We start from the raw sequence: 23,017 nt of genomic DNA, 5'->3' as shown, positions 1-23,017 counted from the left end.
ATTAAATTATAATCTGATGATTTTTTTAACAGCTAGAAATTTTTACCTTGTTGAAAGAGCTCATGTAGATAACAATTTTTTTTTCATATTTTCACATTCATAAAGGAAAATGAAATAAATTGGCTGTCATTCTGAAAATGTTCATATTCAGAGTTTGGCCCTCTTAAATCTTTTTGACTAGATACTGACATTTATGTTTCTCCATATGTCATTTTCATCAAAAATATTAGTTATGCAGAATATCTTTTAAGAGTGCTCCATTTTTGTTTTTGAGTTGTTCTTCCAAGCCATTAACACTTAATGCTGCAAGATTTGGTGCTAGTGTTTTGTAGATGTTATCAGACATTATCGTAGCATAAAGTTTTCAAACTGAAGTTTGTATGAGTACAAGCAACAACAATTCTCCTACAATGACTTCTGGCTGTCACTTTCTGTAAGACCACTAATTTTAAGACACATCTCTATATCAGATGTGTTAAAAGTGGGTCTTAGAATTGATAAAATACACTAATTATTAATCACAGAGCCATGTATGCTAGATAGTAGGCTGGGAACTTCATGTTCGTTATCTGAAATATCACAATCTCTTAGGATGATATTCTTGTTTTTGTCTTACAGACACTGAAAGGCTAATTTATTCAGGTCGCATATGCATTAAGAAGCAGAATAAGATTCACACCTGTGGTCTGAATAAATCCAAATTTAATTTGTATTCTTTCTGTGCTGTAAGGGAAAGCTCTGTTTCAGAGATTAAGGTAGAGTGGATATATATGCTCATCAATCGTTAGCATTGCTGGCCTGGTGGACTCAGCCAATAGATACCACTCTGGATTGGAGATTGAAAGTCAAGAATTACCAAATCCAGGATGGGGGTGTGTGTAGTATTGTTAGAGCATGATTGAAATGGTACATTTGGGTGTGGGCCAACAGGAAGATAAAGATAAGCAAGGGGGAGGTGGCAGGTGTATAGAGTATGATTGAAGATTTAGAGTTCAGATTAAAGGCAAATGGTAGATTTAGTAAGACTAAAAAATGGAGGAGTTGGGAGATAGAATGTTTTAAAAAGGAAATTTTACAGTTAAGGATACTAGAAGTAAAAGTTTTGGGGTTGTTTTAATGTATGTTTTTGAGAGAGCGCAAGCGGGGGTAGAGACAGAGAGAAGAGGACAGAATCTCCAAAGCGGGGCTCTATGCTGATGGGCTGACAGCAAGCAGCAGGCCTCATGTGGGGCTCGAATTCACTAACTGTGAGATCATGACCTGAGCTGAAGTCAGACACTCAACCAACTGAGCCACCCAGGTGCCCCTAGAAATAAAAGTTTCTAATGAGGGGGTTCAAGCAGGATAAAGATGAAAAAAACATTGATGAGATAAATTGATGAGAGGTACTTTTAGTAATTATGCTGAGACAACAGTTGTGAACTAGGGCTGTCTGAGGCAAATTGGGATATATGGTCCCTCTGTGAATAAGGAAATATAATGCCAGGATCTTAATTGGATCTTTGACCTAGAGTGAATTGTAAATTTAAACTCTTAGTCTGGTAATTCTCAACTGAGAATCTGAAGATTGATGTCTAAATCCCAGATACTCAACAAGTAATGTAAGTAAAATCTTTTCTCTGAAGTTAACTTTTTCTTCTCTTGAAAACAGGTAATTTCTCTTTCTCCCTCCTCCACATTTATAGTAAAGGGCTATATAGTACACACACTATAATCTAATGTGTCCCTCCCCACCCCTCTTTAATTTGGTGGTATTACAATATTGTCTGATAATTCCCTAGGCCTTTTACTCTTAATAGAAGGAAAGCACTCTGCCTTGCAGAAGAGTGTCCTGTCTTTGAGCCTTTGCAGTCTCCTGTAGTTTCTCGAAGTGACTATTGTCCTCCCTCCCCATTTATTTAGAACTTGTTAGGGGAAGAGTAATATATGGTATAGATGTCAGTCTCCAGGGATTATATAGGAAAAGTCATGGTTAGCTTGTTTGACTTACATGGTCTAGGGCAATTATGGGTCTTCCCTTCTAGTTACTCTCTTTCCTAATGTCAGAAGGTGGTTTATGAATCATAGTTTTGTCAGTTGAATCTTTTTAATTGCCTTAAAGGAACTATACATTTAACATTTAAAAGAATAGTTTTGTAGAAAAATATGAGGATTTTAGGAGAGCTCTGCAATTCATATATTGATCTATATGCAATTATGCATATATGATCATATATGCAATTCATATATTGATCTATATATTTTTAAAAAATTTTTAAAAACGTTCATTCATTTTTAAGAGTGAGAGAGGCAGAACATGATTGGGGAGGGGCAGAGAGAGTGGGAGACACAGAATCAGAAGTAGGCTCCAGGCTCTGAGCTGTCAACACAGAGCCCAATGTGGGGCTCGAACTCATAGAACACGAGATCATGACACTGAAGCCAGATGCTTAACCGACTGAGCCCCCCAGGCGCTCCTATTTTCTTTTTTTTTTTAATTTTTTAAAAAATATTTTATTATTTTTGACAGAGAGAGACAGAGCACAAGTTGGGGAGGGGCAGAGAGAGAAGGAGACACAGAATCCGAAGCAGGCTCCAGGCTCTGAGCTGTCAGCACAGAGCCCAACACAGGGCTGGAACTCACAAATTGCGAGATCATGACCTGAGCCAAAGTTGGACGCTCAACCGACTGAGCCACCCAGGCGCCTCGTATTTTCTTTTTTTTTTTTTTAACAGCTTTATTGAGATATAATTCACATAGAAGTCACCCATTTAAAGTGTACAGTCACTGGTTTTAGTATATTTACAGATATATATGTGAAACCATCACCACAGTCAGTTTTAGAGCAATTTGATCACCTCAGAAATCTTGTATCCTTTAGTTGTTGCTTTCCTATGCCCCTCCAACTCTAAGCAGTAACTAATTTACTTTCTGTCTCTGTACATTTCCCCTATCCGGATATTTCATATAATTGGAATCATAACATGTGGTCTGTCACAACTGGTTAATTTAGCACAATGTTTTCAAGGTTCCCCCATTTTGTAGCATCAGTATATCATTTCTTTTTATGGCCAAATAACAATCTGTTGTATGGTTGTATCAAATCTTGTTTATCTGTTTGTCAGTTGATGGACATTTGGAGTGATTCCACCTTTTAGCTATTAGGAATAATGCTGCTATACAGGGGGCCTGGGTGGCTCAGTCAGTTAAGTGTCCAACTCTTGGTTTCAGCTTAGGTCATGATCTCATGGTTCGTGAGTTTAGGCCCCACATCTGGCTCCATGCTGACAGTGGAGAGCCTGCTTGAGATTCTCTCTCTCTCCCTCTCTCTCTGCCCCTCCTGGGCTCGCTCACTCACTCTCTCTCTCTCTCAAAATTAATAAACTTTTAAAAAGGAATAATGCTGCTATAAACATTTGTGTACAAATCGTTGTGTGGCCATACATCTTGTTTTTAAAAGTGGAATTATGGGGTAACTGGTCATTTTGAGGAGATGACAAACTTTTCCAAAGTGTGTGTACCATTTTATATTTTTACCAGTTTATGAGACTTCCAATTTCTCCACATTCTTTTCAACAGTTGTAATTATCTAAAGTGGTATCTCATGTGAGTTTTGATTTGCATTTTCCTGGTAACTAATGATATTAATCTTTTCATGTGCTTATTAGCCATTTATGTATCTTGTTTGGAGAGATACCTGTTCAAATTCTATGCCCTTTTTTAAATTGGGTTATTTGTCATTTTTATGACTGAATTATAAAAGTGCTTTATATATATTCTGGATATAGGCTCCTTATCAGGTATATGATTTGCAGAAATTTTCTCCTGTTCTGTGTAATCCTTTGAAGTACAAGTATTTCATCTTGATGAAGTCTAATTTATCTTTTTTTTTTCCTTTTGTCACTTATACTTTCGGTGTTGTATCTAAAAATGATTGTCACAAAGATATATGCCTGTTTTTTCCTAAGAAATTTCTAGTATTAGCTCTTACATTTAGGTCCTTGCTCTGTTTCTATCAAAGTACTGAAAAACTGAAATTGATAAAGAGTTGCTAATTTTTGTGTATTCTATAAGGGTCCATATTCATTCTTTTGCATGTGAATGTTCAGTTATTCCAGCACCATTTATTGAAAAGGCTGTTCTTTCCCCATTGGATGACTCTGGTATATCATTGTTGAAAATTAGTTGAAAATAGTTGATCATTGATGTATGGGTTTATTTCTGCACTCTTAATTCTGTTCCATTGATTTGTGTGTCTATCCTTGTGCCAGTACCACACTGCCTCCCACCCTCCCCCAGTTTTATTGAGATATAATTGATTTACAACACTGTATAAATTTGAGGTGTACCACATAATATCTAGATTTACATATATCGTGAAATAATTACTACAGTAAATTTGGTTAACATTCATCATCCTGTGTAGATACTAAAATGCTTTATTTCCCTTGTGATAAGAACTTTATATACCATCATGATTACTGTTGCTTTATAGTAAGGTTTGAAATTAGGAAATGTGAATCTTCCTACTTTGTTCTTCTTCAGCATTATTTTAGCTACTCCGTATGAATTTCACAATCAGCATGTCAGCATGTTATTGAATGTGCATATCTGTTTGGGAACCACAACCATCTTAGGGCTGTCTTCCCATCTATGAACATAGGATGTTTCTCCATTTATTTAGATCTTTAATTTCTTCAATATTTTGTAGTTTTCGGAGTCTAAGTTTTACATTTCCTTTGTTAAATTCTAAATATAATTTGTATTACTGTAAGTGGAATTATTTTCTTAATTTCATTCTCAGATTGTTTTTTTCCCCAAGTATTTAGAAATTTGGGTTTTGTTTACTGACCTTGGATCCTGCAACTTTGTAAGAGTTATTTATTCATATTGGTTTTAATGAATTCCTTAGGCATTTTTGTAAATAAGATCATGTAATCTGTGAATAAAGATAACTATACTTCTTCATTTCTAATCTGGATACTTTCATGTCTTTATCTTGCCCTTGTGTCCTGTCTAGAACCTTCAGTATAATAATGTTAAATAGAAGTAGTAAGAAGCAGACATCCTTGCCTTGCTCCTAAGTGGAAAAGCAACCAGTTTTCCACCACTAAAAATGATATTGGCTGTGGGTTTTTTGTAAATGCCCTTTATCATGTTGAGGAATTTCCCTTCAACTCCTAACTACTTGAATATTTTTATCATCAAAGGGTATTAGATTTTGTGAAATATTTTTTCTGCATCTACTAAGATGACTATGTGATTTTTGTTTTTTATTTTATTGATATGATGTATTACATTAAGTGATTTTCAAATGTTAGACCAACCTTGTATTCCTGGCATAAATCCCACTTGATCATAATGTATAATTCTTTTTATAAGTTGCTAGATTTTGTTTGCTGGTATTTGTTGAAGATTTTTGCATCTGTATTTTTAAAAAGATAATGGTCTAATAGTTTTCTTGTGATATCTTTGTCTAGTTTTGGAGTTAGGTTAATACTGAACTCATAAGATGGGTTGGAAGTGTTTTCACCATCTTTTATATTTTGGAAGAGTTGGGGGGAAATTAGCATTAATTATTTAAATGTTTGGTAGAATTTAGCAGTAAAGCCACCTGGGCCTGGGCTTTTCTTTGTAGTTTTTTTATTGGTATTTCAATCTCTTCATTTGTTAAAGATTTATTCAGATTTTCTATTTTTTTCTTGAGTAGTTTGTGTTTTTCTAGGAATTTATGCACTGCATCTAAGTAGTCTAATTTATTAGCATACAGTTCATCACAGTATTCCTTTATAATGTGTATGTATATCCTTTTATTATAATGACCTTCAGTAAGGTTGATAGTAATATCCCCTCTTTCATTTCTGATTCCAGTTATTTGAGTCTTCTCTCTTTTTTCTTGGTCAGCCTAGCTAAAGGTTTGTCCATTTTGTTGATCTTTTCAAAGAACCAGCTTTTGATTTTCCCTTTCAGTAGCAATCATCAAGTTCTCCTGGGCAGAAGTATTTTTTTGGCAACTGATATAGGAGTCTTTGCCCAGTTCTGCTTCCCTGCCACTGTCTACTCTTTCCCACCATTCCCTTTTCATCTTGTCCCTGGAGAATTTCCCTGTACTTGCTATTGCTTATCCTTTGGCTTTCACTGCTTGTACCATAATTAATTCCATCTGTTTTTTCCCCACATATATACACTTGTCTGCTTGAACCTCATTTTTCTTTTCCTTCTTTCTTCTAAATTCGAATCCACTTAACCTTAAGATAAGCCAGCAGCTTTTCATTGCACTTTTGAGTAGAAAGATCTTGAATAATGATTGATCATTTAAAGAGTAGGGCAAATAATCCACCTTTAGGAAAAGGAAAGTTAGAAAGCTTGAAGTTAAAGTAATACATCAGTGACATCTATAAAGCTGCCATGTGCCCCCATCTAAATTATTTACTGTAGTCTTCACCTAAATACACTGAGAAAAGTAGGCTTTTTGAGGTGGCCTGAGAACATAACCAGTTAGTATTTATAGCACTATAACAGTATAGTTTCTATAGTATACTTGCTTTATGTGTAAGTATTTTATTTTTCTGTAGCCATTTTGGATAACCACTCATCCTGCTATACTATACTATATAATAGATAGGTTGAGACATGAGAGTGATAAGCTATACTGCCTGGACTTGAATTTTTATGCTGTTGAGCAAGTTACCTAGCCTGTTTCCTCATCTGTTAAATGGAGCTGTTAATGCCCTTCCATAAGTAATCATTGTATTAGAGGAGTTAATAGTATGTTTCAATTACTAGATAGGCACCTGGGTGGCTCAGTCGGTTTACCATCCGACTCTTGATTTCCACTCAGGTCATGACCTCACAGTTCATGAATTCAGGCTCCACATTGGGCTCTGGGCTGACAACATGGAGCCCGTTTAGGGTCTTCTGTCCCTCTCTCTGGCCCTCCCACCTCTCAATAAATAAATAAATAAATAAATAAATAAATAAATAAATAAAATAGCTTGAAATATGAAATATGCCTTCACATAGCAAAAACTCAAATGAGAGCTGTTAGTACTAATACAGATACTACCTATAAAAAATATGCTTTCACTGAGAATTTTCTCTATTATATGAAGGTCAAACTGTAGAATAATTAATGGCTTTGTATAATGTTGCCTTAGCTCATTTTGCCTTTCAGCCTCACAAGTACCCCAAAGTTAGAGAACATCTAAGATTATGTTTTTTTTTTTAATTTTTTTTTGTTTTGTTTTTAATGTTTATTTGTTTTTGAGAGAGAGAGTGAGCAGGGGAGGGGCAAAGAGAGAGGGAGACCCAGAATCTGAAACAGGCTCCATACTCTGAGCTGTCAGCCAAGAGTCCCAATACAGGGCTTGTACTCACAGACTGCGAGACCTGAGCCTAAATCTGACGCTTAGCCGACTGAGCCACCCAGGTGCCCCTTTATTTATTTTTGAGAGAGAGACAGCTTGAGCAGGGGAGGGACAGAGAGAGAGAGGAAAAGAGAGAATGGATGCGGGCTCAAACTCCCAAAACCATGAGATCTTGACCTGAGCTGAAACTGGATGTATAACCAACTGAGCCACCTGAGGCCCCTCTAAGATTATGTTAAAACGAAAGTCACCTCTGAAGCCTCAGTATAAGTATGAGACTCTCAGCTTTAAGGCTACTCATATTTTAGGACCTTATGAATTTCCCTTGAAGCTAAAATAGCTTCTGTGATGACTGCCTGTGTTAGAATTAGTGCCCAGGTTATTTTTAGAATCCTAGGAGTACTAGGTTACCTTAAAACATGCCCTCTAATTTAGAAACTTGCAGGAATCATTTGTAGTTTTGTAGTATATGCTTATTAAATGGTTTGGGACTGATAAAATGGACCTTTAGAATAGATTTGGGTTTGGAGTTCAGGAAGAGGATTGTGGTATGTGTAGCATCTAACTTTTCTTTTTTTTTTTTTTTTTTCTTTCTTTTTTTTAAAATTTTATTATTATTTTTTAATTTACATCCATATTGGTTAGCATATAGTACAACAATGATTTCAGGAATAGATTCCTTAATGCCCCTTACCCACTTAGCCCATCCCCCCTCCTACAAGTCCTCCAGTAACCCTCTGTTTGTTCTCCATATTTAAGAGTCTCTTATGTTTTATCCCCCTCCCTGTTCCTATATTATTTTTGTTTCCCTTCCCTTATGTTCATTTGTTTTGTCTCTTAAAAGTCCTCATCTGAGTGAAGTCATATGATATTTGGCTTTCTCTGACTGACTAATTTCGCTTAGCATAATACCCTCCAGTTCCATCCACGTAGTTGCAAATGGCAAGATTTCATTCTTTTTGATTGCTGAGTAATACTCCATTGAATATATATACCACATCTTCTTTATCCATTCATCCATCGATGGACATTTGGGCTCTTTCCATACTTTGGCTATTGTTGATAGTGCTGTTATAAACATTGGGGTGCATATGTCCCTTTGAAACAGCACACCTATATCCCTTGGATAAATACCTAGTAGTGCAATTGTTGGCTCATAGGATAGTTCTATTCTTAATTTTTTGATGAACCTCCATACTGTTTTCCAGATTGGCTGCACCAGCTTGCATTCCCACCAGCAGTGCAAAAGAAATCCTCTTTCTCCACATCCTCGCCAACATTTGTTGTTGCCTGAGTTGTTAATGTTAGTCATTCTGACAGGTGTGAGGTGGTATCTCAGTTTATTTTTGATTTGTATTTCCCTGATGATGAGTGATGTTGAGCATTTTTTCATGTGTCGGTTGGCCATCTGGATGTCTTACTTGGAGAAGTGTCTATTCATGTCTTTTGCCCATTTCTTCAATGGATTATTTGGTTTTTGGGTGTTGAGTTTGATAAGTTCTTTATAGATTTTGGATACTAACCCTTTATCTGATATGTCATTTGCAAATATCTTCTCCCATTCTGTCGGTTGCCTTTTAGTTTTGCTGGGTCTGCTTTTCTTTTTTTTTTTTTTTTTTTTTTAATATGAAATTTATTGACAAATTGGTTTCCATACAACACCCAGTGCTCATCCCAAAAGGTGCCCTCCTCAATACCCATCACCCACCCGCCCCTCCCTCCCACCCCCCATCAACCCTCAGTTTGTTCTCAGTTTTTAACAGTCTCTTATGCTTTGGCTCTCTCCCACTCTAACGTCCTTTTTTTTTTTTTTTTTTTTTCCTTCCCCTCCCCCATGGGTTCCTGTTAAGTTTCTCAGGATCCACATAAGAGTGAAACCATATGGTATCTGTCTTTCTCTGTATGGCTTATTTCACTTAGCATCACACTCTCCAGCTCCATCCACGTTGCTACAAAAGGCCATATTTCATTTTTTCTCATTGCCACGTAGTATTCCATTGTGTATATAAACCACAATTTCTTTATCCATTCATCAGTTGATGGACATGTAGGCTCTTTCCATAATTTGGCTATTGTTGAGAGTGCTGCTATGAACATTGGGGTACAAGTGCCCCTATGCATCAGTACTCCTGTATCCCTTGGGTAAATTCCTAGCAGTGCTATTGCTGGGTCATAGGGTAGGTCTATTTTTAATTTTCTGAGGAACCTCCACACTGCTTTCCAGAGCGGCTGCACCAATTTGCATTCCCACCAACAGTGCAAGAGGGTTCCCGTTTCTCCACATCCTCTCCAGCATCTATAGTCTCCTGATTTGTTCATTTTGGCCACTCTGACTGGCGTGAGGTGATACCTGAGTGTGGTTTTGATTTGTATTTCCCTGATAAGGAGCGACGCTGAACATCTTTTCATGTGCCTGTTGGCCATCCGGATGTCTTCTTTAGAGAAGTGTCTATTCATGTTTTCTGCCCATTTCTTCACTGGGTTATTTGTTTTTCGGGTGTGGAGTTTGGTGAGCTCTTTATAGATTTTAGATACTAGCCCTTTGTCCGATATGTCATTTGCAAATATCTTTTCCCATTCCGTTGGTTGCCTTTTAGTTTTGTTGGTTGTTTCCTTTGCTGTGCAGAAGCTTTTTATCTTCATAAGGTCCCAGTAATTCACTTTTGCTTTTAATTCCCTTGCCTTTGGGGATGTGTCGAGTAAGAGATTGCTACGGCTGAGGTCAGAGAGGTCTTTTCCTGCTTTCTCCTCTAAGGTTCTGATGGTTTCCTGTCTCACATTTAGGTCCTTTATCCATTTTGAGTTTATTTTTGTAAATGGTGTGAGAAAGTGGTCTAGTTTCAACCTTCTGCATGTTGCTGTCCAGTTCTCCCAGCACCATTTGTTAAAGAGGCTGTCTTTTTTCCATTGGATGTTCTTTCCTGCTTTGTCAAAGATGAGTTGGCCATACGTTTGTGACATCTAACTTTTCTATGCCACACAATTTAGGTATGAGAGGATAACCTTATCTCATTAAAAAATGCTAACATTGGGGCGCAAGGGTGGCTCAGCTGGTTGAGTGTCTCACTTTTGATTTCGACTTAGGTCATGATCTCATAGTTGGTGGGACAGCGCAGAACCTGCTTGGGATTCTCTCTCTCCTTTTCTCTCTGTCCCTTCCCTGCTCATGCTCGCTCGCTCTCTCTCTCTCTCTCTCTCTCTCTCAAATATACATGTGGGTTTTTTTTTAATTTTTTTTTTTTACATTTATTTATTTTTGAGAGAAAGAGAGACAGCGTGAGCAGGGGAGGGGCAGAGAGAGAGGGAAACACAGAATCAGAAGCAGGCTCCAAGCTGTCAGCACAGAGCCTAATGCAGGGCTCGAACTCACAAACTGTGAGATCATGACCTGAGCCAAAGTCAGACGCTTAACTGACTGAGCCACCCAGGCGCACCTAAATATACATGTTTTTTAACTCTAACATTAAGTAAATATGTTAGTAACAAAACAAATTAAACCTACTAAAACCTACAAAACCTAGTAAGACAATTAATTTTTTCCCAAAGAATAAGTTAATTTGTTGAAGTTGAATGAAATAGGTATGTTGGTGCTTTGTTGTTGTTTATTGTGGGATTTTTTTCCCCTCTTGCCCAGGTACAGGGTTTCTTTCTTTTCTTTTTCAATTATAAATTATTCAGCTTACTTAAACTAAAAAGTTAAACCCTTCACCCATTTCTCCCACCCCCTACCTCTGGCAACCACCAGTTTGTTCTCTGTGTCTGTGAGCTTGGTGTTTTGTTTTTGTTTTTGTTTTGTTAAGATCCCACATAAAAGAGAGATCATATGGTATTTGTCTTTCTCAGACTTATTTCACTTAGCATAACACCCTTGAGGTTCATCCACGTTGGTGCAAATGGCAATATTTCATTATTTTTTGTAGCTGAATAATATTCCATTGTGAGTGTGTGTGTGTGTGTGTGTGTGCGTGTGCGTGCGTGCATGTGCGTAAAACACAATTTCTTTATTCATTCTTCTATGGACACTTAAGTTGTTTCCATATCTTGGGAGTTGTAAATAATGCGTCAATGAATGTGAGGGTGTAGATATTTTTTCAAGTTAGTGTTTTTGTTTTCTTCAGGTAAATACTCAGAAGTAGAATTGCTGAATCATTTGGTAGTTCTATTTTTATTTTTTGGTTTTATCTTAATACTAGCCCTTAGTCTTGAAATGTATATTGATTGCACAGTTAATGACAAATCAGAATTTCAGAGATATTTCCATTCTCAGACTTGGTCGACCACTAAAGTGTAGAGCACATCAAGATTATTCTAGTATGTTTCATTCCTTCAGAAAACATTACACATTTATATCTTACTTTGTAGGACCAGTGTAGAATATGCACAATGTGGCCCCTAGACCTTAGATCAAAATCGTTTTGAGGATTCATGGTTTTTACATTAATAACCATTGCAAGGTGACGCTGTAAGCAAGGTGATGCTTTGTAACTGATAAAGTGTTTACAATTCAAAGGAGTCAGTGATCTTTCAGACTAGGGTGGTCAAATTGGGCTTCAAGAAGAGGAAGTAGAATTTGGGCAGAAACTTTAAGAGCAGGTAATATTTTAATCAAGAGTGTATTTTGAGGTGAGGAGTATGGTTAGGGGTAGAAGCAGTTCAAAGATATATTCATATATTTCTTTACTAAGTGTTGAGCTCTCTGAGCTCTTATTTCTGTGCAAAGCCATAAAGATGCTCAGGATGTTTTTGGAAGATAATAAACAATCCTAGTTTGACTACAGTGAAGAGTTGAAATCAATATACACTTTAAATTTACAAGTATATTCATGTACATATGTGTACATGTACACATATATACACATACCATCTGTATATACATATGTATACATACGGGTATATATACATGCATAAAAGTAAGATAAAAGTATGAGTTATGTTTTAAAATGTCATAAGATGTTGGTTGGTGGGAACCATGGTTTGAATTGTGGTAACATTAAAGTAGATATTTTAAGAACAACTTGGAAGCACTGAGTTTGATTTTGAAAATTAGACTAAAATAGGGTATGATGTAAGAAGGGTATAAGAAGAAATGTAAGTTTTATAAACTGTATTCAGTGTGCAAGTAACTCACTTTTTTTTTTTAATGTTTATTTGGGGGTGGGGGCAGAGAGAGAGAGGGAAACACAGAATCTGAAGCAGGTTTCAGGCTCTGAGCTGTCAGCACAGAGCCCGATGTAGGGCTCGAACCCACAAACCTCAAGACCATGACCCAAGCCAAAGTCAGACACTCAACCGAGCCGCCCAGGTGCCCCGAAAGTAACTCACTTTTGAGATAACTAGTTGGGGCTCTTAAGAATATGGAAGTTTTTGGGGCACCTGGGTGGCTTGGTTGGTTAAGTGTTTGACTTTGGCTCAGGTCATGATCTCGTGGTTTGTGAGTTTGAGCCCCGCGTTGGACTCTGTGCTGACAGTTCGAAGCCTGGAGCCTGCTTCAGATTCTGTGTCTCCCTCTTTCTCTCTGCCCCTACTCTGCTCGTGCTCTGTCTCTCTTACAAAAAATAAATAATAAACATTTAAAAAATTTAAAAAAAAGAATATTGAAGTTTTCTTGAAGGAGATTTAGAATCTACGTGCAATGAAAAGACAATAATTGATAAGTTTGGTCACTATGTCACTTGAACTTTGAGCTTTAGGCCCAAAGTCTGCTCTAATCTGTTGAACTCCAAAATTAGAATATGCATTAGATAGACTTATTTTTGTAGTTCTAATGGTTTATGCATTAACTGTGTTCCTGCCTCACTTGCTCTTTCAGGTTTCACCTCAGCTGTATATTAGATAGAAAGATTTATGTTTAAATAATCACATGAAACTGGAAAAGGGGATACATACGGGCAAACAGCTCAGTACTCATTCTGATCTGGTGGTCCATGTATATACTCAGTGAATGAGCCACCATTTTAGTATAAAAATTATGTTTATTTAATTACCATGTGTATACGTTTTCACCTCTGAAAGGTGGATTTTTTTTGCTGTTGTTTAAAGATTAGCATACGTTAGAGATTGTCTGAACTAGTTGTTACATTCATAATTCAACAAGTAGAGTGCTATGTATCCGTACAGTTTTATAGATTCTGGACTACACAAATGAATACATTTTATTTTAAAAGTCCTAGTGAGGAAAGAGAATAATAAAAGTAAAGTGAAGAAAATTTTGAGAACTTAAAACCCTGGGATGTGAGAGTTAAAATGGTGTTCAGGAAGATATTAGATTAGTAATCCTGAGATGGAGGTTTTAGTTTTTAGTACTAGACCTACCATTAACTCATTTCTTCAGTTAATATCTCTAGTTTTCCATTTCTCTCTCTGTATGTCTTCCTCTCCCCTTCTCCCACTTCTTCCCCTCCCCCCCCCCTTTTTTTTTTAAGTTTATTTGTTTATTTAGAGAGAGAGGGAACAGGAGTATGGGAGGGTCAGAGAAAGAATTCAAGCAGGCTCTGCACTGTCAGTGTGGAGCCCAATGTGGGGCTCAAACCCATGAACTAGGAGATCATGACCTGGGCTGAAATGAAGAGTCTGAGGCTTAACTGATTGAGCCACCCAGGCGCTGCTCCCTTCCCTTATTTTTAAATGGAGTTGAATTTTTTTTTTTTAATGTTTATTTCTGAGAGAGCGCGTGAGCATGAGCAGGGGAGGGGCAGGGAGGGAGAGAATCCCAAGGAGGCTCTGTGTTGTCAGCACAGAACCTGATGTGGGACTGGATCTCAAACTGGGAGATCATGACCTGAACCTAAATCAAGAGTTGGATGCCCAACCAAGCCACCCAGGCTTGGTTGAAATTTCTGAAATCTTACACATTATCTAAAAGGTGATTAGGTTAGCTGTTTAGGTGATTAGGTTAGAGGAAATCTGAGGGGTGCCTTCATTTCATGAATTTTAATATTCTTTAAAAAAAAAAGTGTATGCCCACTTTGTGCCAGTCACTGTTCTAATCAGTAAGGATATAGCTGTTAACAGACAAAAATTATTTTCCTAACAAAATTTAGGTGAAAGAAGCGTGCAATTTATTTTTTAAAGTTTTTTTAATGTTTATTTTTGAGAGGGTGGGGGAAGGGCAGAGAGAGAAGGAGACACAGAGTCTGAAGCAGGCTCCAGGCTCTGAGATGTCAGCACTGAGCCTGACATGGGGCTCTAATTCACGAACTGTGAAATCATTACCTGAGCTGAAGTCAGACACTTAACCAATTGAGCCACCCAGAGACCCCTATTTTTTAGTTTTAAAAGTAGAATTAGAATACTTTGTAAATGTAATTATATTTCCATATCTGACATTTCTATGTCAAGCTAATAATGCGATGATAAATATGTTCTATTAAAATCAGAAACTTTTTTTCAGACAAGTCTTGTTTGGTGAAACTTTCAACTATTAGTATATGTGTGTTTGTCCTGTATTTTATGGTAAATATTCTTTCTTAATTTTAGTTTTTTATTTTGATATAACTTCAGACTTGGGAAAGCAGCAAGAACCGTAAAAAGAGCCTTCTTTGTTCTCCAGATGTTAACTTTTTCCATTTTTACTCCTCTTTTCCTCTCTCCCTTCTCCCATGCCCTATATGAGCACAAAGCCATTTATAACAAAAACACTACATTCAGTTCTTTAAGATGCCATTCTTGATGTTTGTATTTGGGCTCATCTGGACAGTGATGTTCGGTCGTCCACATCTGTGTTTTTGCCAGGTTAGGTCATTCATGCTGTAGTTGTCTGTATTTAATGACAGTGTATATGATAGCATTCCTCTCTTGAAGACTTAACTAGCTATTCCTAAGGACCAAATGTTCTTTTGTGTTTCTGTTTGTTTTTTTTTTTTTATTACACTGTTATTACTTCATCTAGAACTTTATATTCTTAACTCGTATTTTGATATATTTGTGTTTATTTCGCTTGGTTGTTACATTAATTAACATGTAAGTAAGAAAAATATTTCTCCAGTTTTAGAAGTCATTTGTACCAATTTTTTAAATTGTGGCAAAATATACATAATATAAAATTTCCCATTTTAACCATGTTTAATAACAGTTGAGTGGCATCAAGTACATTCACATTGTTATGCAACTATCAGCACCATCCATCTCCAGAACTTTCTCGTTATCCCTAACGGAAACTCTGTACCCATTAAACACTAAGTCCTCATTCCCTCCTCCCTCTAATCACTGATGATCACTGTTCTACTTTCTGTCTCTGTGAATTTGACTACTCTGGATATTTCATATAAGTTAAATCATACGTGGGGTGCCTGGGTGGCTCAGTCGCTTAAGTGTCCGACTTTGGCTCAGGTCACGATCTTGCAGTTTGTGGGTTTGGGCTCTGTGTTGGGCTCTGTGCTGACAGCTCAGAGCCTGGAGCCTGCTTCGGATTCTGTGTCTCCCTCTCTCTTTCTGTCCCTTCCCCCCTCATGCACACACGCATGTGCATGCGCACGCACTCTCTTTCTCTCTCTCTCTCAAAAATAAATAAAAATGTTTTTTTAAAAAAAGTTAAATTATATGTCAGTCCAAATAGGATGTAAAATATTGGCAAGGAAGTAATAAGCATTATCATAGCTTTCAAAAAATACTTTTTACTACAACCCATGTTAAGAAATACTTTATATTGTGCTCTCCAGTTCAAACAGCCATGTATGTGATATTAATCTGAAACCAGATTTGAACTAAATAATAACCTTATCATATGTGACGCACTCTAATAGTTTCTTTATTTTCTTCTCTCCCTTCCTTCTGTGCTGGTATTGATCTTGTTCTGGGACTTTGTGATCCAGAGTGCACAACCTACCTTATCCATAAACTTAGATGATAATAGTACCTACTTCTAGGAAATATTGTCATAAGTAAACCTTTGCCATAATGATTGCTCTAGAGCCTCACACACCTAATAGTTCAGTACCAGCACAAAATGGATGCATCCTTCCTGTCTCTTCAAAGCTTAATGCTACTGCTGCTACTCTACACCACAGAATGCCTTTACTTCACAGTTGCCAGCCAAAAAATATATATCTATATCTGTATAGAGATAATAGTAGAAGCAATAGTAATACAACTTCTTCCACACTTCCACTTACAAAATCATGAATAAGTACTTGTGATTGGCTAAACCAAAATTACAACTGTAACCCTATTGTAAGGGAACCTAGGGTATATAGTTTTTTAGCTTTCCTGCCTCTGCAGTACAGAAAGGAATATTAAAAAAACTGCAGAATGGATGCGGTTTCAGTTAATTTTTGTTGTGTAAAAACCTAGTAGGTTAAAATTATTGTTTCTCACAGTTCTGTGATTTGACTGCTCCATGTGGTATCAGCTGGGGTTACTCTTACAAGCTAAATTTAGCTGGGAGCTCAGCTAGAGCTCTGAGTTCTCTACATAGTCTGCCTCTTTGTGTGTTTCTCATCTTCCAGGTTTGTATGCGTGGTCTCTTCTTTCTTGGATAGTCTGGTTTTCTTAAGTGTGGCTGCTAGGTTCCAGTAGGAAGCATTCCAGCCCTGGTGTGCAAGTGGTTATCAGGCCTCTCCTTGCTTTATCTTTGCTAATGTCCTGTTGGTCAAAGTAAGTCGTGAGCTCAAACCCAGGGTCTTTGTGAGAGAGGACCAAACAAGATGAAAATATTAGGAGACATACTATGGTAGGTAGCCTCCAAGATGGCCCTGAATGATCTTCCTTTCCTTATATTCCAGCTGAATAGGACTCTCCTGAGTAATTAATAAGCTATTGTGGAAATGAAAGTATATGCTTTGTGAGGGTAGGTCATAAAAGATTGCCATTTATGGGGCACCTGGGTGGCTCTGTTGGTTGAGCATCCGACTTCAGCTCAGGTCATGATCTCCCGGTTCATGGGTTTTAGCCCTGCATATTAGCTGCGGTGCTGACAGCTCAGAGCATGGAGCCTGCTTCAGATTCTAGGTCTCCCTCTCTCTCTGCCCCTCCCCCACTTACACTCTGTCTCTCAAAAATGAATAAATATTAAAAAACAAAAAAAAGATGCCGTCTACAGCTTGCATTCTTGGGTCACTACTGGGAGAAAGCTAGCTGCCATTCCATGAGGACACTCAAGCACCTGTCCAGAGAGCCCCTATAGAGAAGAACTAATGCCTTTTGCCCAAAGCCAGTACCCACTTACCAACCATGTGAATGATCTGCCTTCAAAACAAATCCTCTAGGTTTGTCAGGCCTTCAGATGATTATAGCCTTGATGGACTACAGTTTCATGTGAGAGTTCAAGCAAAACCACCTAGCTAAGTCACTCTCCGATTCTGCCTCCACAGAAACTGTGTGACAAATAAATGTTTGTTGTTTTAAGGCATGGAGTTTGGGGGTATTTTGTCACATAGCAGTAGATGACAAATACATATACTTTTCTCCTGACATATATTTTTTGATGACTCCCATTTCATGTATAATAAAATATAAAACTCTTTAGTTATGGCATTTAGGAGTACGGTTTGTCTTTTTTACTTTAACTCTCACCTACAACTGAATTTGCTCAGATTGCTTCAGAATACTTAGTAAGATATTTCTAAATGACTTCAAAGTTTGGCTGAATTAGCTTTGAAGGAGTCATCAACCTTGTGAGTGAGACATTCATTTACTGGCTACCTCTTTTTTTTTTTTTTTAATGTTTATTTATTTTTGAGAGAGAGAGCACAAGTGGGGAAGGGGCGGAGAGAGAGGGGGACAGAGGATCCAAAGCATGCTCTGCGCTGTCGCAGAGCCCAATGCGGGGCTCAAACTCATGAATCATGAGATTGTGACTTGAGCTGAAGTCAGACCCTGAAGTTCGACACTTAAGCGGCTGAGCCACCCGAGCGCCCCTGAATAGTCCTGTTTCTGTGTAAAGAAACTGAATCTGAAATTAAAAACCTTCCCACAAGGGGCACCTGGGTGGCTCAGTCAGTTGAGTGTCCAACTCATGATTTTGGCTCAGATCGTGATCTCACAGTTAGCCTACTTGGGATTCCCCAGTACACCTCCCCACCCCACCCCACCCCGCACCCGCCCTTCCCCCTCCATGCATGCACTTTCTCTGTGTCTCAGAAATAAAACTTAAAAAAAAAGAGGATTATTCAGATAGTGTATTTCATGTGACAGCCCCCCCCACCATGTATTATTATTATTAGAATGGGTAATATGTCCTCTGTTTCATTCCTAATACTGGTAATTTGTGACTTCTCTCTCTCTCCTCGATTTATTCCTGTAGAGGCAAGTCAATTCTATCAGTCTTTTCAACAGTCAACATTTGGCATTATTTGGTTTTTCTCTTTTGTATGTTTGTTTTCCAATTCATTGGTGTCTGTTCTTAATTTTTCCTCTTTTGATTCTACCTTTTTATTTAACTTGGTATTTTTCTAACTGCTTGAGATGGACATGTAGATCACTGATTTTTCATTCTTCTGATGTATACTTTTATGGCTATAAATTTCCCATAAATACAGCTTTAATTGCATCCTACAAGTATTGATAATTTATATTTTCATTGTCATTCAGTTCAGAGTATTTTCTAAATTCCTTTATGATTCCTTCTTTGATGAGTTGAACTTCACTAAATATTTAAGGAAGAAAGATAAAACCAGTCTTACTACAAACTTTCCATGGTAGAAGAGAAGGGATCACTTCTCAATTTGTTTTAAGCCAGTACAACCTCATTTCTAAAATGGACAAGTTATCTTAAAGTTATAGGTCAGTTTCTTTCATGAATAGAAATGCAAAAATTGAAATAATAGCATCTCAAATCTAGAAGTGTACAAATGCAATGACCTAGTTGGCTTTATTTTAAAATGGAAGCGTGGACTAAAATTAGATTTTAGGAATAGAAACTTGGATTAAAATTAGAAGACTAGTCAGTGGGATTTACTTTCACAGAATTAGGAAAATATGTAGGTGCAGAAAAAATGATAAGATTCAATACATATGATAATGTCATCTTCTGTATGATTTATTTCACTTAGTATAGTACCCTGTAGGTTCATCTGTGTCATGAATAGCAAGATTTCATTCTTTTTTTATGGCTGAGTAATATTCTCTTGTGTGTGTATGTATCACCTTTATCCACTTATCTGTTGGTGGACATTTAGGTTGCCTCCATATCCTGGCTATTGTAAATAATGGTGCAGTAAACATCAGAGTGCATATATCTTTCCTGATTAGTGTTCTTATTTTCTTCAGGTAAATAGCCAGAAATGAAATTACTGGGGTGTATGGTTTCTATTTTTAATTTCTTGAGGAACCTCAACACTTTTCCACAGTGGCTGCACCAATTTATTCCTACCAACAGTGCATGAGGGTCCCCTATTTCTCACATCCTCTCCAACACTGATTTTGGCTCAGGTCATGATCTCCCAATTTGTGAGACTTCAGCATTGCATCAGGCTCTATGCTGAGAGTGCAGAACCTGCTTTGGATTCTCTCCCTTTACCCTCCCCTGCTTGCACACAAGCACACACACGATCTCTCTCTCTTTCTCAAATAAATAAACTTTAAAAAAGGGGGGTGGGGTGCCTGGGTGGCTCAGTCAGTTAAGCATCTGACTCTTGATTTCTGCTCAGATCATGATCTTGTGATTCTAAGTTTGAGTCCTGCATGGGCCTCCATGCTCACAGTGTGGAGCCTGCTTGGGATTCTCTTTTTCTCTTTGTCCCTCTCTCTCTGCCCGTCTCCTGCTCATGTGTTGCTCCCTCCCTCACCCCCAAGAATAAATAAATAATTTTTTTAAATACTTAAAAATAAAAGAACCTAAGTCAAGACAGCTTTTATAATAAAATATAAAAGAAACGTAATTGATGTTACAAAATATCATATGAATTTGGCTGTTCATATGAAGCTAAGAACTTTTTACCTGGGGTAGGTGTAAAATGATAACAGTCTTAAATGACTCTCACGAAGAATCCAGGCTCAAGGATTGGAAGAATATTGTTAAAGTGTCCATACTACACTTGATTATGAATCCTCTGATAGTGATTACTAGTTTGTGTTGTAATGGACATGAGTTTTAAAAAATATATATCCTCTACTAATTTCTAAATATTAGGAGTTGAGTATTTTTTTTTTCCTTTCATACATTTTTTCAGATGGTAGTAAAAACTTTTATGGATATGGATCAGGACTCAGAAGACGAAAAACAGCAGTATCTCCCACTAGCCTTGCATCTTGCATCTGAATTTTTCCTCAGGAATCCCAATAAAGATGTGCGTCTCCTTGTAGCATGTTGTTTGGCTGACATCTTTCGAATCTATGCCCCAGAAGCTCCGTATACTTCCCACGATAAACTTAAGGTAAATATAGTCTTTACAGAATTAGTTTACTTTTCTAGTTTAGGTTACCTTTAGGGACATAGTTTTTATTATTATTCACCTATCATCATAAGATTATATCATAAATTGTAAAACAAATTATTCATTCAATTAAAATTCTTTGTATATCCACAAAAATGGTATTTTTATGAGGCATTTAGGGTTTAGATCAAAACTAGTCCCTGTCTCCTCATCTGTAACCTTCATGATAACCCATCACAAAGCCCAGATGGCTGAATTGTAGGGATAAATAGTGGATTAATGACACTTTTAAAACAGTAGTGTAACATAATTTACATATTCAAATGATGATTTCCCCCTGCAAGTTACATGCACAATTACATTATGCTCATCTTGGAGATTTCTGCCTTTGTTTGGAATGTTTGAGGAATTCTTTTCAGTTCCTCTTGAGCTCACTCCATATTCTGAATAATTTTATTCTTGGCAAATTTTAATACTTTGAGCTGCTTTCTTTTTAATAGTCCTCAAGTCAGTTTTTTGCATATTGATTCTATTTTGGGTTAAAACTTCTAAAGAAAGCTTATTAAGAAATGGCACACTATTGTCATGAAAAGTACAACCTTTAAACCAGTCTGTTATTATTTTTGTTCCACACAAATTTGTAGTTGCACAACAGATTCAAGCTAGATACTAAAAATTACTATTTACATGTAGGAAATAGTAATGGAAAGACTCTTGTGCAGATTCTTAAAATGAAGACGGTTGTTTGGCATAATGCAAGATGAAGATAGTAAGTAGAAGTTCTGTAGTCGAAGAAAGGGTAATAAGATACAGAACTTATGTTTCTCCTAGAATGAGAAAGCCTAAAGATTTATGGCAATAGTAAACTTTTTTTTTTTTTTATCATTTCTGAAGGATATAATTTTATATGATTTGCTCTGTTCTCATTATTTGGTATAATGGACTAAACCAGTCTCACTCAAGTCATTCAGCTAAAGGAGAATTTTTTATAATACGTAATAGAGAATATATATACAGATTATTATTAGTGTATTGTGAAAGAAAGAGTATTAAGTATTTGTATCTAAACTAATGTATTTTATTTTGTTTTAACAGGACATATTTTTGTTTATTACCAGACAATTAAAAGGTTTGGAGGATACAAAGAGTCCACAGTTTAATAGATACTTTTATTTATTAGAGGTAAAAAAAAATTTTAATAAATATCATGCTATTCGTGTAATAAATTCCTTTTAGTAACTTTCTTGTGTAAAATGAATTTTTTTTGTTTTATACAAATCCCCTTTAATAAAATATCTTCTTTAAGATGAAGTACATTCTGCTGGAAAATCTATTCTATTTGAAACTCTGTTTTCATTTTTCTATTTTTATTCTCTTCTAATCTGAAGAGGGATTAAGTTGAATTAATTTTCACTGTTCCTTATATATAGTATGCGTATATGTCTACTAATATCTAACAGTTTAGTATTTTTCAGTTAAAGGATAATGCTAACAGATAGAGGTCTTTTAAAGGTCACAGTATATGAAGAACTAAAGTTTAACAACTTTAATTTTGTATAGTTGGATCTTCATAAGCTTTAATATACATTTGTAATTCTGAAAATGAAATTTTAATAATGAGTTTGCTTTTGTGTAATTATTCTGTGCATGTGTAAATAATCATTTATTTATTTATTTATTTATTTAAGAACTTAGCTTGGGTTAAATCATATAACATCTGCTTCGAATTGGAAGATTGCAATGAAATTTTTATTCAACTTTTTAGGACTCTCTTCTCAGTGATCAAGTAAGTTATTTTTTAAGCATTTGTTTGTCTTTTTTTCTTGCTGTGCATATATTGGAGTACTGTGTACTGTGTACTGTGCCTGTAACTAAGATCTTTTAGATTTTTAACAAGGTGTTTTCCTTAGAAGACTTGAAATGAAGAGGAACATAAGATCTGTTGTCTGAAAGCTGCCTTTGCTCTCATACTACCATTTGAAATTATAGTATCAGTTATATTGGTTGAATCTTATAAAGCAAATGGTGTGAGACCTTATATAATGAAGTACTAAGTTATGAGGTGGAAATTATAAGTATTTAAGTACCATTAGTGAGTGCTGGAAATCATAGTACTTCAGTGGAAGCACACTGACTCCCATTTTTGAGCTAGAAAAAAATCTTAAGCATTGCTCTTTACATAAGTAGCAGTAATGCACAGGGAAAGGAGTGTGGTAGCTTGCCCAAGGACACATCACTGAACAGGACAGCCCAAGCTCTTGATTTCAGTCCAGGGTTGTGTTGTGTTTTGTTGTTCTGTTTTTTTGTACAGTAAACCAAGCATTTTTCTGAGATATGTTTTATAGCATTGCACTATATAC

General features: G+C 36.5%; 1 protein-coding gene across 1 annotated transcript in view; it reads left to right on the top strand.

Annotated features, from left to right (window-relative positions):
* Positions 1-23,017, top strand: part of PDS5A (PDS5 cohesin associated factor A) — a 140,467-nt gene that overhangs the window by 26,510 nt on the left and 90,940 nt on the right. The window contains exons 3-5 of the mRNA XM_047090487.1: positions 20,454-20,657; positions 21,753-21,839; positions 22,346-22,443. Coding sequence (XP_046946443.1) covers positions 20,454-20,657; positions 21,753-21,839; positions 22,346-22,443 — 389 coding nt within the window. The remainder of the gene's footprint in view (positions 1-20,453; positions 20,658-21,752; positions 21,840-22,345; positions 22,444-23,017) is intronic.

This window comes from Lynx rufus, unplaced genomic scaffold (assembly GCF_022079265.1).
Source record: "Lynx rufus isolate CCGP_SWC_20201006 ecotype Redwood Valley unplaced genomic scaffold, mLynRuf1.p SCAF_3, whole genome shotgun sequence".
NCBI classification, from domain to species: domain Eukaryota; kingdom Metazoa; phylum Chordata; class Mammalia; order Carnivora; family Felidae; genus Lynx; species Lynx rufus.
Note: the sequence above shows the minus strand (reverse complement) of the source record. Positions and strands in the feature narration are given on the sequence as shown.